The following is a 20137-nucleotide window of genomic DNA, read 5'->3' on the forward strand; positions in this document are numbered from 1 at the left end:
CGGCAGGACAGAGAATGGGGGTGACCAGACCGGAGACCAGCACAGAGGGACGTGGCCTGGCATTCGCCTCATCATGCCTCGTGCCAGCCCCCCAGGACACCCTGAATGAGATGTGAATGTGCCCAATGTGTGAAATATGTACAGTGTGAGTAATAAAAATCTGATGCGTGTGTGAGGTAAGAGGCTAGACTGCTGTGGGCCCAGCCTGACTGGCTGGAAGACCACAGAGAAAAGGGGTGCAGCCCTGCCCCACCCGACAGCTAATACACCCCCCCCCCTCCCCCCACCCCAACCCGACCATCCCCCAGACACCAGAACAGGGCACAGAAGGCGGGCCAGTCCAAAGCAAGAGGCGGCGACACTTTACCATAAGCCCCAAGTCAGCCGGGGACCCCACACAGCCTGAGCGAGAGAGGGGTGACAACCACGGCGGAGCGCTTTGGGGAGAGCGAAGAGGAGGACACAGGCCCAGGGTACAGCAGCACGGCCCCCAGCCCCCCATCCGGAGACCAGGACGAGACCCCCGGAGTGGGGTCAGCGATCACCTACCTGGCACCCAGGGACCGAGAGCAGCTCCGGGACCGGCCCCTCCCAGGAGGCCAACATGGACAAACCCCGACCCAAACGGAGGAAGGGGAAACAGGCCCAGCAACCCCAGAGGCCCACACCACAGACCTGAAGCCAGAAGGATAGTACATGTAAGTGACCCTATGGAGTACACAGGGGTCTAAAATGAGAAGGTATGATTTAGTCACATTACATTACATTTACATTACATATTATATTACATTACATTTCTGTATGACGTTCTTTCCCAGGCAGACAAGAGTCAAGCTTCAAGGTTCACCATTTTAATGAAAGGTGACCAATTTTTCTTAGTTATCCATTTGGTTATTATGTTTAGCGGAGATATTTTCTGGTGTTATATACTGTACTCTATTACAAGATGTTGCCATTGGTTAATGTTGGTAGCTTGTTTAGCTTTCCAGTTTTTATTTTGAAGGACGGTGGATATGATATGATTCATCTCGTCTCTTTCAGTTTGCTTTCGTTCTGAGAGGCATGTTAGGGACATGTGAACTCACGCAACTTGTTACCCATTTTGTTTATTATTTCGTCACACTACAGAAATAAAACCCATCTGTGGAGCCACTTCTGTGTCCCACCCTTTCTATGTGCCAGAACACAACGCAGTGTAGTCCGATGTGCAGACTGCTCCAACCACTCCTTGCAACAGTGGCACGCTGTGCAGACTCATTATGCTCGCATTTTCATGATTTCCACATAATTACTTAGTGGAACTTCTTCAAATGATTAAACAGATTTGTTGTGTGGCCCATTTTTCAGGGTACCAACCGCTGATATACCTTGCGCATCGGCTTAATTTGCTGCACGTTGCATTGGAGATACCGCCACACAACCGAATGAAATAGCCTCATCTTCGGAGGACATCTATTTTGCTGCCCTCAGCTACGCATTTAGCTCCACGTTTGGTCATTGTTTACTTCTTACAGTTACTTTCCGTTTACTTCTACAACTAATCACTAATGGCGATCATATAATCGCCCGGCTGTAGGCAGAGGTCTTGTGAATCCCAAGGCATAGGGGTAGGGCTGTTCACAAATTGGTGGTGACTGGAATTTGGCATTTGAGTTCACTGAAAATAAACAAATTGGAATTTTCGGATTTGAATCACAATGAACCAGCAAATAACATACTACTTTATTCTGACAAGAGGTGCAACTGCTGCCTTACTTTATTTACTTAAAAAAAAAAAAAAATAGTTCACAATTTTTAGTCTTCGTTTATAGCCGAAGGCATTTGGACTTATTGCGCATAGTTTCTATGCATGTGCGCAGTTGTAGTTATAGCTGTGGAAGGAGGCGTCCGATAACCTCACCCGGAGGGCTGCACGGATATTCATGACAGCGCCACAACCAGACCTGAAAAGGAACCCTCACCGAGGTGGATGGTGACAGCAGCAGAATGAGAATGGGATAAAGTTGATCCAACACAGCGTGGCAGATGACGAGAGCTCGCTGGCTAGCCGACCAGCCAGCCAGCTAGCTAGTTAGGTAGAATGGAGGCAGCTTGTCCCAGCCAGCAAGCATTTACGGTACCGACAACTGTAAAACCAACCTGGTTCTACCTTTGGCCATGTCGCGGTGAGGAATCCTGGTTAAAATAAGCCATATTAAACTAAAAGAAAAGGTTTTCCGGAAGGAGGAGCGGCAGCCGAAACGCGCCAGCATACTCTTCGGTTCAATGGATCCATCCATCCATTTTCTGAGCCGCTTATCCTGAAAAGGGTCGTGGGAGTGCTGGAGCCTATCCCAGCTATCTTCGGGCAGGAGGCGGGGTACACCCTGAACTGGTTGCCAGCCAATTGCAGGGCACATACAAACAAACAACCATCCACACTCACATTCACACCGGGCAATTTAGTCTTCAATTAACCTACAATACAGGTTTTTGGGATGTGGGAGGAAACCGGAGTGCCTGGAGAAAACCCACGCGGGCACGGGGAGAACATGCAAACTCCACACAGGCGGCGCTGGGGATTGAACCCAGGTCCTCAGAACTATGAGGCAGACGCTCTAACCAGTCGATCATCGTGCCGCCGGTTCAATAGATCAAATTGGATTTTTCATTTGTTGGACTGTGACATGTCTATTTCAGAATAGTATAAGGAGTAACTGATTCTGATTTGGAAGTCATTCATTTCGGTCAACACGAATAAATCTGAATTTAGAAAATCTGAATTTAGAAATTAGAAAACTTCGGGCAATTAAAGGAGGGTGGGAAGTCCTGCCACACGTGCCTGTCAGCTCTGCTCTGTCTCTCCACTTATATCACAGCAGGGCAGCTCAGACATTAGTGGCTCTCCGGATGGCAGAAATACTTATCATCAATCCAGAACAATACACCAAATCGGTGTTCAGAAAAAGTATTCCATTGATTTTAAATTATCTAATATAATCTAAAAATGTTGGGATTTGTGTGGCATTGTTATTCCAGGTTTTGGAAAACTCTCTTTCTTAACCAGTAGAACTGTGGAATGTTAAGTTTCCCTTCTTAAACTCATTTATTATGCTCTGTGTGTAGCAACAGTTCAAGAGCAGTGTACCCAACAAGGGCCTGCAATTCCATCTCCTCATCTTCAGCTATAGCCAGAAACTCTCCAAATACCCAAGTGAGTGAGAGATCAGTTGGGTTGGTGGTGGTGGGGGGCTGTCGGTTTCTGTGTGTGGGAAAAATTCAGCACCCCCTTCTATGCTAGCTCTGCCTATCCCTCTCACACATGAGGAACCCCAGAGCTGGGAGCACTCGACCACAAAGAGATCTGGAGGAATTGACCAAGGCATGCAGAGAAAAAGAGGGTTACTGGGGTATTTGAGTGACAGGAAATATTTTGGACCAGGGCAAGTTGATCTGAGTGTCCTGGAGACGAGACGAAATGAGCAGGAGACAGAGAGCACATATGCACATACTGCATACTGTATGTTTGTGTGAGAGACACTAACTGAAAGCATGCACTGCCTCAGCCCACTTCGATCATGCAAGCATGTTCCTACTGTACATCCTGCTGCTATTGCACACACTATGTACACTTCTTTATAACTTGCTCAAGCTTTTTATATCAGTTGTTTACTTGAGTGGCTGCACTGCCTTACTGTATTATGTTTTAGATCCGAGTGAGCCTATGAGATTGAGGCTGGCAGTGAGCAGATAACATGGCCGTGTGGTTTGGTATACTAGTGTACAGTATGAATTGCTGGACAATCTGAACCCCCTCCATGCCACAAACTTCAACCCCTGGTCCTGACAGGTCCACAAGTCCATACAATAGAACCCACTTGCTCTTGAGCAGGCGGTTTATCCATCCATCCATTTTCTGAGCCGCTTATCCTAACTAGGGTCGCAGGCGTGCTGGAGCCTATCCCAGCTGTCATCGGGCAGGATGCGGGGTACACCCTGAACTGATTGCCAGCCAATCGCAGGGCACATACAAACAGACAACCATTCGCACTCACAGTCGTGCCTACGGGCAATTTAGAGTCTCCAATTAATGCATGTTTTTGGGATGTGGGAGGAAACCGGAGTGCCCGGAGAAAACCCACGCAGGCACGGGGAGAACATGCAAACTCCACACAGTCGGGGCTGGGGATTGAACCCGGGTCCTCAGAACTGTGAGGCTGACGCTCTAACCAGTCGTTCACCGTGCCGCCCAGCCGGTTTATGTTTTTCTTTTTTTTTTTTAAATGCTGTCTTCAATTCCAGACTAATGGCTACATTTTTGTATTCACTGTTAACTGCTCAATGCATGAAGGCTCCCAGAACCCAACGCCTCAATAATGGTCTTGCTACAGTAATTATGTAGTTTCATAGGAGGACTCTTACACCTCTTAGGTGCACAATGCACAATTGCACAATGGTCATTGCACCGGTCTATTGCTATATTAGTCATTCAAACTGCTCTAATTGCTAGAGGACTCTGCAGCTTTTTGCACAATTGTAAAAAAAATTAAAAGTAAAAAAATTGTACCGGAATTACCAGATTACTAACAACCTTTTATTGATCAGTGCCTGTTTTTCTCAATGTCTTTATGTCTCAAAAGTATTCTCTGTCAATTGAGTGTCTGTTGTCGTACGAACTACCGGAGACAAATTCCTTGTGTGTTTTTTTTGGACATACTTGGCAAAATAAAGATGACTCTGATTCTGATTCTGATCTAGCTATGATTTGACTGCTGTTGTTGTTGAACTCCTTTCCTACATAACTGCTCAGAAGTACGAAAGGCTATTAGTGCTTCTGAGCACCTCGGTTGTTCCCCTCACGGCTGTTGCTCTGCCAGCACTGATCTGAAACTGTCCGGGTGGAGTGACAGCCTCCTGGGTAACACAACAGCCTCACTGAAGTCATCACTGTAAACTGTAATGGAAAACTCATGATTTCAAGTTCAACAGATTTTCATTGATTGTGTGTGCCAATAGTAATGGCTGTGATTGGGATTTGTGTGTTTTGGTTGACATTTGTATGAATTGAAAGAAAAGGGGAGCAGAGCCAAGTTCTTGCCTGGATTTTTGGGTTGAAACAGTGCTGGTTCCTGTCCAGACGAGCTGTAATCCCTGCTAATTACTCCGACATCAAATCTTCCTCTGACAAGGCCCTTGCTCACACTTAGCTCACGTTTCAAAACTGCAATTTAAATAGGTTTCCTAATATTTATCTAATCCTTCTGTGTCCTGCTTTTGCCCAGATTTATTTGAAAATACAATTCTTATAATTGAGAAATTAAGAGGAGGTTTTTATTAATTTTATTTCATCAAACACAACCCGCCCAAAAAAACCTTTGGCGGGTTTTGGCTGCTGAACATTTCTGAGCTTGACTTATGAACTGATGCCATGTTTAGAGCAAAACTGAAATGTAAAACATGATGAAAACAATGGCAGGAGTCCTGCTGGCTAGAGGCAAAAGAACCTCACACATCAAAGAATATTTCGTTTAATGTTGGCTCTGAGGTTGCAAATCATTTGGTTGGTCAGTGTGTTTTCCCATTGATGTATGTTGGCAGACAAATGTGTTAAATGGGAACACGAGTTGACCCGCCAGGGCTTAAATTATTGTCAGTAAGCAGAACTTTCTTGTCCCTTTGACTGTCTGTGATGAGCGGTTTTCTTCCCGTCGCCTCAACTGGTGTCCAGTGTCGTAAGGCCCAACAGGTATATTAGAATCTTTGTTCCCTTTTTGTAGTGCCGAGCCTCCAGAAACCTAATCTTGTACCTGACCTCATTCTCCCCGAGGCATGTTGCTGGGCCATGTTCCGGTTTAACATCTGGTGGACTTCAGCTGCTTTATTTATAAATATTGTCATTAAACAGGGATTTTTTTTTCTTAATGCTGAAGTAGCGCTGCAATGATTATGGCCAAAATGATAATCCCAAATATTTTGATCAATATTGTAATCACGATTATTAATCATATTAGGGAAAACATCTGTATTTTAAAAGCACTACTTCTCAACAAACAATATACAAAAGTTTAGGTACAAAATGAAACTTTAAATAAGAATAAATTATAGGTAATTAAAAATAGAATTTACCCAAAGATTTCAAATTTACCAACGCTTACTGAATAAATAATTTATTACAGAGTGCAATCATGAGGTGCAACTCCATGGAAGCAAATACAGTTTGCTCATAAATGGCAATAAAATTAGGCTGCAAACTTTTCATTTGAAAATCTCCGTCAATAAAATTAATTGACAAGGGTAGGTACGGCTACATTGTTCTGCTTGACCGTATACAGCAGGTCAGTTGTGGTCGTAGACTGCAGAGACCTTGACAGTTGTGATTTCCTTCCCTATTTGTTCCCGGCATTTTTCACTGCGGTCAGGCCAGCCTCCATTCGAAAGGTCGCCGCCTGGCCGGCCGCCACAATGATGGTTCATGCTATGCATTTCGTTCATGCGCTGCGAGGACCAAGTTCAAAATAACACAAATAATACCTTGGACATCAATGCCTTTTTAGGCTTTTATTTTGAAGTTTGCTGTGAAGCGCATTACTGTTTTTGCATAGTACAAACAATCGTTGTGGTGGTTGGCTTGACTTACCTGTAGACTTTTCACTGAGATCCACGGAAAAAGGAGTAGAAAAAAGCATGATCTCCTTTTCAATAGTTGTAAAATCCCTGAAACGTTGTTGAAACTCCTCAGTCAGAGATGAGATGTTAGCGGCATACCTCCTCATTTGCGCACTAATATTGTGCGTGGAAAAACACGTCATTATTTCTTGCAGAGATTGGAAATGTGTGGTATTGGGCTGCGTTTGTGACAGGTGGGTTTGGAAAAGTAGCAGCTTGGTCCGAAAGGCTTTAATATGTGAATACAGTTGGCTTATCAATGCATTTTGCCCCTGAAGGCTCGTGTTCAGGGCGTTCAGATGTCGGGTTATGTCAACTAAAAATCCAAAATCAGACAGCCAAACAGGATCGGTTAGTTCTGGCATCGGTTGTCCCTTGTTTGCCAAGAATTGTCCAATTCCCTCTTTGAGTGAGTAGAAACGCTGCAGTGCAGACCCCCGACTGAGCCATCTCACATCGGTGTGATACACAACATCTCCGTATTCAGCGTGGATATCCAGTAGAAATTGTTGAAACTGGCGGTGGCACAGGGCTTTGGAGCGAATATAATTAATAGCCTTTATCACCGGTTTCATAACGTGATCATATTTCAGATGTTTGGCACATAGAACTTGTTGGTGAATAATACAATGGAGTTTTATAGCTTTACCTCCTTCTTCGCTTACTTTGTTACACACTAGGGTTGATAATCCACTGTGCTCGCCAACCATGGCAGGTGCGCCATCCGTAAAAATCCCCGTGATTTTATTCCACTGTAATTTTATGTCATCTACGGCGGAACAAACAGAAGCAAATAAATCTTTCCCTCTTGTTTGGCGAACTGTTGCTTTTTCTCAGGACAAATGTTCTCCACCATTTTCATCACACAGTCTTTAATAAATTCACCCTCAGTAAAAGGTTTGCAGTGCTTGGCAATCAGCGTTGCCACCTCATAGCTTGCCTTTGTTGCATTTTCATTCGACTCATTGGCTCTTGTGAAAAAGTGTTGCTGTGCCGTTAAACCAGCTTCCAGTTGCTTAAATTTTTCACTGCGTTCGTTCGGAGTTAGCTTGTCATAATTAGCATGTTTCGTCTGGTAGTGCCTCTTTATGTTGAACTCCTTGAACACAGCCAGTCTCTTGGCAAATTAGGCAGATGCAGTTGTTTCTAAATTCAGTGAAAAAATATTCAGACTTCCATTTGTCCTGGAAACTGGCGGCCCTCGCTATCAACTTTCCTTTTCTTACTTCCAGTTGCCATTTTAGAAATGTGTTTCATTGTGTTCGCCCTCTGGTGGTTGACTGACTGGTGGTTGATAAAGTGCTTCATACGCAGCAGTGCCCACATTTTAACTCATTCACTGCCAGCCCTCCCAGTTAACATGGATATTTGGATTCTAAGTCCATCAATGGCAGTGAATTAAATTAAAAATCACAGACGATCAGGTTAATTTAATACTGGCAGCCCGAATCGTGATCACAATTAAGATTTTAATAATAGTGCAGCCCTATGATGAGGTGTATTTTGTGTTAAACCTTTACAAAAAGTTTTGTTTTACCAAAACAGAAAAGGGGCGTAAATGTTGCTCTTTTCAACTTAATCCATATGACCAGTGCACACACGTTTTTGTTTGGTGTCAGTGTGATTTTGTTGTCAAAATGATCTATTTGTTCCTTTATCTGTAATATATGACAGAAGAGTCCCACTGTAAAACACTTGGCCTGACATAATGTCATGACGTTTTTCTTTTAAAGTTGTGTTCGTGTCTTTGCCATGAGTCTGCTGACAGTCTAAGGACAAGCCAGAAAGGTCTTTGGTGTTTTCTTTTCTCTGCCCCCATCTCTCTTCACTTGTGACAATCAAGCTGTGCTATAACTTGTTCTCTCCATTTGTGTATGAAACTTCTACCCGCTTCTCTAAATCTATAACCTAACACTGCCTCACTCACTTTTTCAACTTAATACTTCATCTCACACACTCACAAGATTGGACTTTTTTACGAGGCATGATTGACTATGTTGCAGAAGCAATAGATCAAACGCTCAAAATATTGGTAGCTGTTCAAAAGGCCCACACCCGGAATGAAATGTGGAAAAGATGGAAGATAAGGCCAGTTGTTACCATGCCTGTGCCTTTGTTTACAAGTGTTGCATGTTGTGTTTGTTGCCATAGATCAAACGCCATGTTGGGCAACGGTGGTTGTGCTATGCTCTGACCTCATTGATTTTTTTATTTTTTGGGGGGGGGGGGGGGCATTTATAAACTAACTGGCTTTGAGGATGACTCCTAAGTCCTTGTCTTTTACTAATCATTAACACATTCGTCGCAGTTTAGCAGTGCTGTTCTTAAAATCGTAAATACAAAAACAGGTTTCAGTTTGAAACCTATAAACTGTTACTGTCAAATCCACTTACCTAAAGTATTAAGAAAAATGTAAATCCTTTCATGTTAAATAAACATCTGCATTTAGGTGTTACATTGGCCTCATGCTACTTTGCACATAGAGGTCAGACATTGCCTAAAGATTATTTCAATGCTAAACTGTGGGACATTTTGAGAGTGGCAACAGAACAGTGGTAGACCTTTTTCTGGTTTGTAAATGCTCTTGGGGAAATTTGGGAGGAAGTTGAAACCCTGACAAAGCAGTGACCTGGGAAGTGGTGTAGGCAGGGAGCTTTTGTGCCTGGAGACAAAGCTGGAGATGCCGTCTCAGGACGGGAGAGGGAAACAGAGAGAGAGACTGCTGTGATGTTGTGGAATCTCCCCAGGCACTTCTGGGTAAATGTTCATGGATGACAGCATTTTGGAACACTCACGAGAGGAGAATTTTAATTGGCCAGAGGCCCCAACTAGTTTAGTAATCAGAAATGGACTTTGGTAACAAGAAATTAAGAATGATCCGTCTACCGTATCTGTGCACTGGGATAAAGACAATCTTGGAAAACAATTTTATTTATATGCATGTTTTAAGATGTAAGATTCACACATTGAATCAAATGTTTATTGTCAGAGTAGCGTCACACATACAGTATTCATGGCTATACTGTGTGCCACGCAGATTTTGGCAGTTTGACATTTTGAAGACCGTTGCAGAAGAGTGTTAAACCTCAATGTATTTAATGAAACATTTTACACTGTCATTACCCAAAACCAGGTCTTCGGCTCCAAATCTGCATGACCGCACAACTTCCTGCCTTTATAAATGAAATGTGGCACATAATGCTTTACGGGGCAGCTACGTACAGTATGTCTTTCTGGGGTCAAACTATGCTTTGCCAATTTGCAAGATCGCTGGGCCACCACTTTGCGTCTATATTGGCCTGTCTCACAAGCATCCTTGATTGAATATCAGATTCAATTCCCACTTGACAACTGAATGTAAATTACCATGGTTGCACACTTGTTGCATCTCAGTCGGGAGAGTAGTCTTTTGTGTGTCTTCACGGCGTCATAAGTGAGTTTGTTTGACGCCGTTTACTCGTGATCGTCTCGCCAAGAACATAAGGTTCAATTGCATGTCCTGTATATTTCCCCGCATGTCATGTGAGAATGACTGCTTCTCATCAACGGACTATGACACAATTAGACACAAGGACGAAACTCTCTCAGTCAGTCATACGATGAAGTCAACTATTAATATTAATATTGCCTTGCAATGTTTAGTGTAGCTGCATGTAATGAACAAGCAGTCATGAAAATGTAATTCCATTCAGTAGTTGGAATGAGTCCGCAGCAGAATTATAAACGAATGCATCAAAGTGACACCAAGTAAAACCACAAAAATATATACTTATACTTTATTGGGAAAATATAGATGTTGAGGATGGAGATTCAGATAGTTGTAAAACGTTAGTGTAAAACATAACATTCCAGCTTTGTTTCTTCGTTGACACACTAGTGATGACTGGAGTCATGGGACAGCTCTATCGGTCCACTAAAATTAGCTCCCCACACAGGTCAAGTCCACAGCATTTCTTTGGAATTTCTTGCTCAATGTAAGTTCATCCAGATGAACAAAGGAAGCTGGCCTAAGGCCAATTTAAAATAGTAATAATGAATTCCTGCCATGACAGATGCATGAACCATCTATTACGATAGCTGATGTAGATTTTTGTATGCTTGGCGTGTATTAATCAATAAGTACTAGTCACTTGAAACACTTAACTGAAAGAAAAGTAAGGGACAAGCACTAACATCGCCTCCCTCTTTTTTGTTCCAATTTTTTTAAGACCAATTGAGGGGCACCATTCCAGCACATTATTTTGCTTGAAGTTAAAGACTGAAACTCATTATTGGTTTGGCTGTATCACATAGAAGGGTACCGTGTGGAGACAAAGTAGGTGGAAGTATGGCCCTGCCCTGATTATTTCCATATGACCAGTGACCGGTCCTGTCTCGAAGGTGTAAGGCTTCTTTATACTCTCACGGGCGGCGACCGCGCTGACGTCACTGCAGCTATCCCGTGCGCAGTTTAGCTTTATACTCAAGTGCAACCCACGCGCACTGTTTTGAAAATGTGCTGCACTTCTCTTCCAAGTCGGAGGTGTCGCTACGGCTGGTATTGGCTAGGACACCACAGGGTGGAGTTTCCTCTGCATTTTATAGCCATTTCCGATAGCCGTTTTTACTTTCCTTTCCGGAACAAGGAACAAAGCAATAACAATGGCGACAGTGGAACAGTGTCTGCTAGAACAAATGGACCTAGATGACCAGATGATGCGTTTTCTTATACTGCAAAATCAATCAAGAAGGCGGCGGCGTAGGTGGTATGTGAACCAAGGGGAATGCTGAGTACGTCATCACAGCATGTGACTAAAATGGACCAATCACGAGAGATGATCTGCGCGGCATTCTACGCCCAGCATAAATTTTTGCCGTGTGCGCGTCAAGGGCCGCATAGGGGCAGCGCGGCCCAATGCGTCGGACAACGTGCTCCAGTGTGGGCATTGTCGGCAGCGCTAGCGTGGGGGTATAAAGAGGCCTGTAGGCTGAGGTTTGGAGCCCGTCAGACGCTACACATTGTGAAGCCTCTTTTGCACAATGCAATCTTATTCCAAGTGTTGCACCGAGGCGACTGGTCATTAATTTGAACAAAGGTAAGACACACTTTTGGTTGCCGCAGCCGCCGTTGGGCAAAAGCACGTCATCGTGCGCGTTCTTCTTCGTTGGTTTACGCTGTTTCTTTGTTATTTTTCGCCACTTCTTCTTCGCTGGAGGACTAGGCATCGAAACTGGGAACCAACATTTTTTTATTTGAACAGTTCCGGGAGTACCGGAACGTTAGTCCCGGTTCCAATCGGTTCTCGATTCTCGATGCCCCACCCTAGTAGACAGTCAGCAATGTCCTTTGCATATTATGGCAAGGAGTGTATGTTAATTAATAGTGAGCCTTTGTCTTCACGTCATGTCAGTTACTTTACATTTTACAGTATATTTGGTGCTGTTTTTTCACAAGTCCTCTCATTTTCTTGTCATAATTCATTTTGAGAGAAAATTATGGCATAGCATGCCCCCACAATTTTACCGTACATTGCAAACATTGTTAGTGATTTAAATCGGTGTGTATGTAATCTATGGCCAAAGTTCAGTTTATATTTTACAAATGTTGTTGACGGTGTTGAAGCTCTGAGGACCGCTGGGTTCCATTTAGTGATACAAGCAAGAAATCAGTCATGTCATGTGCACTTATCGTATGGTGTCTTTTACAGCTCTGCTAATAGTTTTTAGCAATGTCCTGAGTTCAGGAGAGTACAGAAATTATCCTTTAAAGGCTTTCATGACTTCAGATGGAGTGAATTGACCACTTGGCCTGTCTATTTATACGTTTTGCTTGTGTTTGCGACTTTTACAACTCTTAATTGCCAGTATGTCTGGGGGGTTTGTTAGTGGTGTTATTATTGCATGACTTTGGTTTGAGCGGTGGTTTACTGTGTGTGGTGTATGTGCCGGCTTGGGGACAAGGGAATGGTCAGAGGAGTGGCTGTTAACCCTTGACCTCGCTGGTTAAGCCTGGAGGGTGGTGGTGGTCGAGGGGGAAGGCATGCAAGCGGTGGGTGGGGGCTGCTCCCTGATGTCTGCCTGCTTCAGGAGCACATGATGGCAGGCAGAGAGGGCGGCAAGGTGTCTAATCTGTTTTTTGTCTGTGAGGCGTTTTCACCTCCCCCGTCATCCTTCTGAGAAAAGCATTTGAGAGGCAGGACAATGTCAAAGGGAAGTGTCTTATTTTATGAGCCATTTAAAGGGGATGGTCGTCTCCCCACAAAGGAAACCCAGAAAAGTAGTGGAGTGCCGATGAATGCCACGGCACGTACTCATGTTTGTTTCCAAGGTGCCGTTCCCTTGTTTTGACCACCATAAATGGCTATTTTCCTCTTCAGAGTGACAGCCCAACAAAGTTTTGTTGCTGTGTCTTGTTACATCTTTGAGGATTTGGGAAGCTAGTGTTTTGAGAGGCTCCTAAAACGGAAGATTCAACTCAACCCGCACACACAGACTATTCAAGACTTGAAAAAAATGATTGGCATAGCTTGCAGTAAATGAGTAACGGCGATAGTCCAGCATGATGCCGACCTCTAATGGCAGTCACTGTCTTGTGCCTCAGCCTGATTTTGTGTTTTACAAGGAAACCAAGAAATTGACTACTAAAGTATGCATGAGGTAAGAGTTGAGTTTTTAGACCCTTGAGTCTTTGAGCTAACAATACAACATTTGTATGGACATTCCTGTGAAATATCGACCATCACACTTTTATTTGTGTACTTTGGTAACTAGGGCTATTTTCCATGTGGATATAGCCCTAGTGAGTGCTGTGCGGTGTGGCCCCTGCTCGAGGGTGGGGGGCGAGTTGGATGTCTGTTAAACCTAAATGTTCAGTGTGTGTGTGTGTGTGTGTGTGTGTGTGTACCCTGTGCTCCCAGTGCCTTCAATCACGCCTGTACAAAGAGCCATGTGTTGAAGAGTGATGTGTGAATATGTTTAAGTTGGGGTTGCCAGCGTGCGTGCATGTGAATGTGCACGTGTCCATGAACGGACCCTGCTGGGATGGACAAGGGTTGGTGAGAGTTGAGTTTGGGGAAAGGACTGTGAGAGAAGTCACTAGGGGCTTATATGGACTTGATCACATACAGAGGGGTCCAGTTTATGGCGCCAGGGTGCATCCCTCCTTTACATGCCCCCATTTAAACAACAATGACTGCAAATCACTTCTGCGCCAGTTTTTGTTAAACCAATTTGTATTTGTTTAAATATCCCTTTGTTACAGTTACAATGTGTTTGTCTGCTTACTTTATGCATTCATTTAGGTGTGAATGTTTTATAATTTTTATTGCAATATCATTTTTATGAACGGTAATCTAGTCAATGGAAAAAACGATTTGGTTCACGCTGATGACTGTGCGACATAACCAGCGGTGGGTGCACGTAACGATTTTGGTCTGGTTCTCAAAAGAGCGCCAGAGGCTGTTGCTTGCTGTTCATTTTTTTTCCTGACCCACCGACCTCACTGGATGATCTTAGATTTACAGCCAGTGGTGGCAATTAGCATATGTGAAGTGTGCGATGGCACAGGGCGGCATGATTGGGGAGGCAGCAATGTGCCCGCCTGCAAAAAAATATGCTTTGATAGACCTGTTCAGTCACAGTACGGCAAGCTAAGAGGGGCACTTTTTGATAGGCAATTCCACAATATATTAGTGTCAATCGTTGGCATTAGTATGGGAGTTTTGCATCACCTGTTGGAGTCGCCTTCTCGACTGGCCTTAGAATTGCTCTCATGCTGTCTGTCCCAGTGGATCAATATTTATTTCAAATTGTATGTCTCATCATACTTCTCCTATTTTTTTTCCATTGACTGGGTGACTAGAAATGTACGTTTGTAGACACGTTCAATTTTCTCTACAAATAAAGGAATGAAAATTATTTTTCTTGTTAGTGAGTTAGTTTTTTGTTAGTTTACGACCTTATAACTTTTTTTTTCTTTTAGGTGTCATTGCTTGTACTTTACCTTTTATTGGTATTAGTCTGAGCCAGCTCACAGCTAGTACACAGCCTGTAGCAATAGACATTCATTTAGATATACTTTATATTATTTCATACCTTGCATTCACTACTTTGAGATAGGTATTTTATAATCCCTTGAGCAAATGTACATGTTATTTGTACATGTTAGTAATGGAGATCAGGAGGAAGATAATTGGGGGAGGGGGGGTGGGGGTGCCATTGAGGGATCTCACAGAGGACACCATTCCAGCAAGCACCGCCACTGCTTAGAATCAGCTGATTGCAGCAGTCCCCAATCTTGGGTCCGGTTTCATGTAAAGACAGTTTGACGGACCGTCGTAGCTCTTGTGCAGTAAGAGATGCCCATGAAGCTCACCACCTCGTCTGCGGCCCCTGCGCACTCAGGCACAGTCACTGCCCCCATGAGTGGCGCTCTTTGCGGGGAACAAATTCCCACCATGCAGAACCCACTTCTGTGGAAGGCCCAGAACGAGGACATGTTTCCCCGTTTGGCCAAACTGTGCAAACTTTAGCTGGCTGTCCCTGCAGCAAGCACACTGAGCAAGTTTTTTTTTGTTTGTTCCTGGCTAGTAATAAAATCACACATCAGCAGGGAAGCCTTCACCCACCCAACGTTGTTGTGCTTGTGAGTTAACGCGGACGTACTGAAAATGTATCAATTACATCATCAGTGACTAGTTGATGTTGACACAACTTTCAACCCATTCATGTTGATTTAAAAAAATCTGAAGTCATGCAACCCATAGCAGTAGTAGAAATAAACTTTTCATATTTGAAATTGGCAGGTACTCGGGTTCTAAAGTCTAAACTGCGATATAGCGGGGGAAGACAATAGTTTTTCTTTATAGTCAAGATAGATAGGTATTGATTTTTAATAATGTGAAGGGAAATAATTGTAAATGTGTAATTAGGGAATGAGTCTACTATCATTCCACCTGTATGATTCCCCTTTTATATGATTTGAGACTGTTGTTGTGCCTTTTCCTAAACTGATTTCTTTGGACTTCTCTTTTCTCAATTTGCTGTTTTGCCGTGCAGCTTGTTTTGTGTTTTATTTTTGGACAACCAATGGGAAATTCGTTTTTTGAAAATGCATGTCTGAGAAGATGGTCTTATACTATGGTCTTTACCCTTTTTTGTCCATAATATGACTATACAGATTTATTCAATAGTGGTGGGACGCATGATCTCCTTTATAAGTATTTCTTCTTTTCTCTCTTCCAGGAGCATCACTGAAAGTCTGTCCGCAGGGTTTCTCTTGCTGCACTGTGGAGATGGAAGAGAAGCTGAGCCAGCAGAGTCACTATGATATCAAAGCCCCTGTTTCCAGGCTTTCCACCAATCTACAGTCCACCTTTAGGCAGCGGCACGAGCACTTTGACAGTAAGTAAATACGCTTGTAACAGCCACCTTTTATGCTACATTTTCCACAAAGTATTCCGAAACTAGCAGCAGTAGCGCACATGCTGCATGAATTTTGACGGACGCTCCCACCTGCTATAGCACTGCCGCGAGCGGAGACAGTCGGTCTGTGTCCACTGACCCGTCCACCTGTCTCTCAACATCTCAGTGCCCTCCCTCAGCGGCCCCCTCTACTGGCTTTCCTGCTCCAGCGAGACGTACGCATTCGCAGAAGGACCACACACATCTTCAGATTTGTGCTTCCTTTTCCTCCGCGTGTGCCAACACGTGTGTATGCCTGTAAATAGTGGGATCAGATTTCGCTTGTGGAGGGCGGAAGCACATGGGGACATGCAAAACTGTGGAATCACAGAGGAAGTGGTACAACTTTTGATTGCTCAAGTGCACTACCTAGGCACCCCTGCTCTTCTCCTTGTAATAATATGAAGGGGGATAGTGAGAGTATGGAAAGGATGTGACGAAACAGTCATGTTGAGATGTCGGATTAGTTTGTGCATGCGTGTTATGTATGTCGTATTGCGTGCCTGTGCATACGCGGGTCACAGAACTTTGCATCTTTGTGTGTCTGTGAAAGACAGCAAAGGATTGTCAGCAACAGGTGTGCGTGTGTATTTCAGCCAGATGTGAACTGGAATGTGACGTGTCGGAATGCAGTGGCAGCTTGCTCCGTCCCGCCCCTCGCTTTCTCCTTTTGCTGCCCTTTGTCCCATCTCATGCCTCTTGTGACATTCCCTCTCATCCCACTCGAACCCATCTTTTTTGTCCATCCATTTCCATTTTGTCTTCTTCCCTGACTGTTTTTGTGCTCCTTTTTGTACTCGCTGAGGGCCAAGTTTCTGTCTTGTGTCTTTGAATCTCATGAAATTGTTCGAGAGAATCAAAAGCTTATATAGTTCAACATTATGTGACATTCTTTATTTTGTATTGAATAATTTTTTTTCAATTATTATTTACTTTAATTTCTGGATATCAAAGTTTTTTTTAGTGTTTTTTTTTTTTACACAAAATACATTTTGCAGATAATGAGTATTCTATTGCTGGAATGAATGTAAAACTTCTCGTGGCTGTGTTTTATTCAGGTTAGTGGCCACAGATGGTTAATGGCTTATTAAATAGGAATTGATTGTTACACAGCAAAACTTTTCTAGCGCAAAAGGCATTACAGATCCACCATTCTGCATGGCCATGCAGCTGAACGGGACAGGTTAAAAAAAGAAAGGAAGGATGAAAGAAAGAAAGAAAGACAAAGAAATTGAGTGAAAGTTATTTTCTGTGGGGGTTAAAAAGGAACCGCTAAATGTTACAAATTCATAGGCAAATATTAATTCACTTATTTTCCTTACCGCTTATCCTCACTCGGCTCGTGAGCATGCTGGAGCTTATCCCAGCTATCTTTGGGCAAGAGGCAGGGTACACCATGAACTGGTCGCCAGCCAATCGCAGGGCACATATAAACAAACAAACATTCGCACTCACACCTATGGACAATTTAGAGTCTTCAGTTAACCTACCATGCATGTTTTTGGGATGTGGGAGGAAACTGGAGTACCTGGGGAAAACCCACACAGGCACGGGGTGAACATGCAATGTCCACACAGGGAAGGCTGAATCCTCCGAACTGTGAGGCAGATGAGCTAACCGGTCGTGTACCGTGTCAAAGGCAAATATGTGGGATCTCTTTGCAAAGGCCTGGTGCGCTTTCTTCCACCTGCACCATTTGACACCTCTCACCACTTATGGTAACATGTTCACGTTGCTTTCCTATTATGCATTTACTCACTCTCCTCCAAGGCACCCCGGGAGCTAACACAGAAAGTCCTTATCCTTGTATTAACTGTTCATGAAGATGATATGAACGGCGCTATGCATATGTGCATAATCATTGCTACAAATTCCGATAAAAACTCACATGACTACATGATTTACACACTAACCGAGCCAGGAAGTGGTGTATGTGATTAGACACGCTCTCACCCTGCGCCTGGAGCGAAACGTCATGGCTAATTAGGAGACAGAAATAGTTCTCCCCGCTTTGCCATGATCTCAGCCTGTCTGTCATCCTTATTACTCTGACCCTGTCCAGCAGAGTAGGCTTGCGTGTGGAATTTGAGAATGTGGATTAAGGCTTCTTGCCAGAGATGGCCATCCCCAGATATTCCAGCAGCAGGAGTGACTGAATCATATCCCATGTGAAAAGAGTGAGGAGCAAGGACTAATTGGCACAAATAGGGGTGCAATTGCTTCTTGGGTTGGGATTGGGAGGAGCAGTGTTTAAAGGAACACAGGTGGGGGTGTAAGGAGAAGGAAGTGGGAGGGCGGAGGGGGAGGAGTTCAGCTGCCCTCTTCCTGTAATGGATTAAGAGCATTGCTTATCATTTAGGGCTCCTATGGAAGGTGTAGATGACGGAATGGAAGGACAGGAGAGGATAGATTTATCATTTGTTTTTCTACATTTTACATGCCATGTGTAATTGCAACATCTCATCTCATTAACTTTAAATGACACTGTAAGATGTTTGTGTAATGTTTCTCATGCACCCAGCATGCACACACCCCTCTTCATCCTCTTTGTGTCTATCAACTTTTTTTTTTATTGACTTTAAACTTCTTGGTTTGATAACATTCCATGGTTAGGGGTGAACCTTTTTGTTTTAATTGCTGTCAATGAAGAGTAGAACTTGGTTCTTGTCGTCTGCTGTATGTGCGTGTGATTTGTTGGCTGCAGTGTTTCCGGTATCCTTGGCAACACAGTGGGGATTTGGAGTTAAAAAAAAAAAAAGCCCACAATTTAACCCACCCCATGCTGCCCTCACTCCTCCCCTTCCTTATTTTTTCTTTTTAGTGTGTCAGTCTGGAGTGGAAGTGACAGCATTAAGAGGGGACTGTGTGTGTGCGCGCATGTGTGTGTATGTGTGTGTGTGTGTGTGTGTGGGTGTGTGTGTGTGTGCGTGCACGTGCATGTCGGTGGCAGGGAACGTTTAGTGTCTCCCTCTGTGAGAGCATGGGAACTTTACATTTCAAAGGCAAGCATAGGGCACCCAGAGCAAAACAGAAGTTTTGTCTGCACATGGCAGCAAGGGGGAGAAGAGCAAGAGTGGATAGAAAGGAGATGAGTGAAGGGGGGCTGTGAGCGTACGCTTGCATGCATGCACGACTGAAGGCGATGCATTTTTCAATGACTCTGTGGAATTCTCATTTTGTCCAGATTAAGAGAGTTGGGGGTAAGGGGTACTGGATTATTGGGGGTAGGTGGAGGCGGGGGGTGATGGACATTCCTTAGGATGAAGTAGGTCATTGTTCCTTGTCTACTGAAGAGAGATCTCTGAAGGAACTGATGAAGTGAAAGCAGTATAGGGAGGGTGATGCTAGGATGGTTGAAGGCGTACAGGTCCATATATGGGAGGGGAAACAGTTCTCATTATTCCGTAATCCTATTGAAAAATGCCCCTGAAGGACAGTCCAAGAGAAGCCAGGAGAAAGGAACGTTCGTGGAATGTGACAATAGAAAAAATGCCATTGATGATGGTCAGTTTGATGTAAGGAGATGTCTCTGCTGAATGGCCTGTCTGCAATCCTGAGCCAAACGGTTTCCAAAAGCCTGCATTCTACAAGGTTTGATCCTTTGACTCAGGACTCCAGTAAAGAGGACTATTTAAACAGCACGATTTCGCATTTGTTTTTCTTTGATAATTTTAGAAAAAATAATGCTTGTGTAGGATCTGATTTGACCCCCCCCGCCCCCAAAAGTGCCACCTCTTATAGTATCTGCCTGCAAGAGCGGGGTCTACACTTGATCGGGATGGACCCGTTTGTTTTTCTACTCACTATCACCTTTTGACATTTCAAATTGGTATTGCAAATGACGCTGGGGCATGACACCAATCAAACATTCAATCAACATTTACTTATATAGCACTGTTTATGCAAAAATTGTCACCGTGCTTTCTACGTTAATATACAGTCAACAGACAGGAAACACACACACACATGATGATGATTATGATAATACTGTCAGGAAACGTCATTGTTTTAGAAAAATAAGAGGCAGTGGAAAGGTAAAACGCTAAGAACA

General features: G+C 43.8%; 1 protein-coding gene across 1 annotated transcript in view; it reads left to right on the forward strand.

Moving 5' to 3' along the window:
* The window catches only part of gpc4 (glypican 4), a 33460-nt gene that overhangs the window by 5745 nt on the left and 7578 nt on the right, over positions 1-20137 (forward strand). The window contains exon 3 of the mRNA XM_061686223.1: positions 15868-16026. Within this exon, the coding sequence (XP_061542207.1) occupies positions 15868-16026 (159 nt within the window). The remainder of the gene's footprint in view (positions 1-15867; positions 16027-20137) is intronic.

This window comes from Phycodurus eques, chromosome 9 (genome assembly GCF_024500275.1).
Source record: "Phycodurus eques isolate BA_2022a chromosome 9, UOR_Pequ_1.1, whole genome shotgun sequence".
Lineage (NCBI taxonomy): Eukaryota > Metazoa > Chordata > Actinopteri > Syngnathiformes > Syngnathidae > Phycodurus > Phycodurus eques.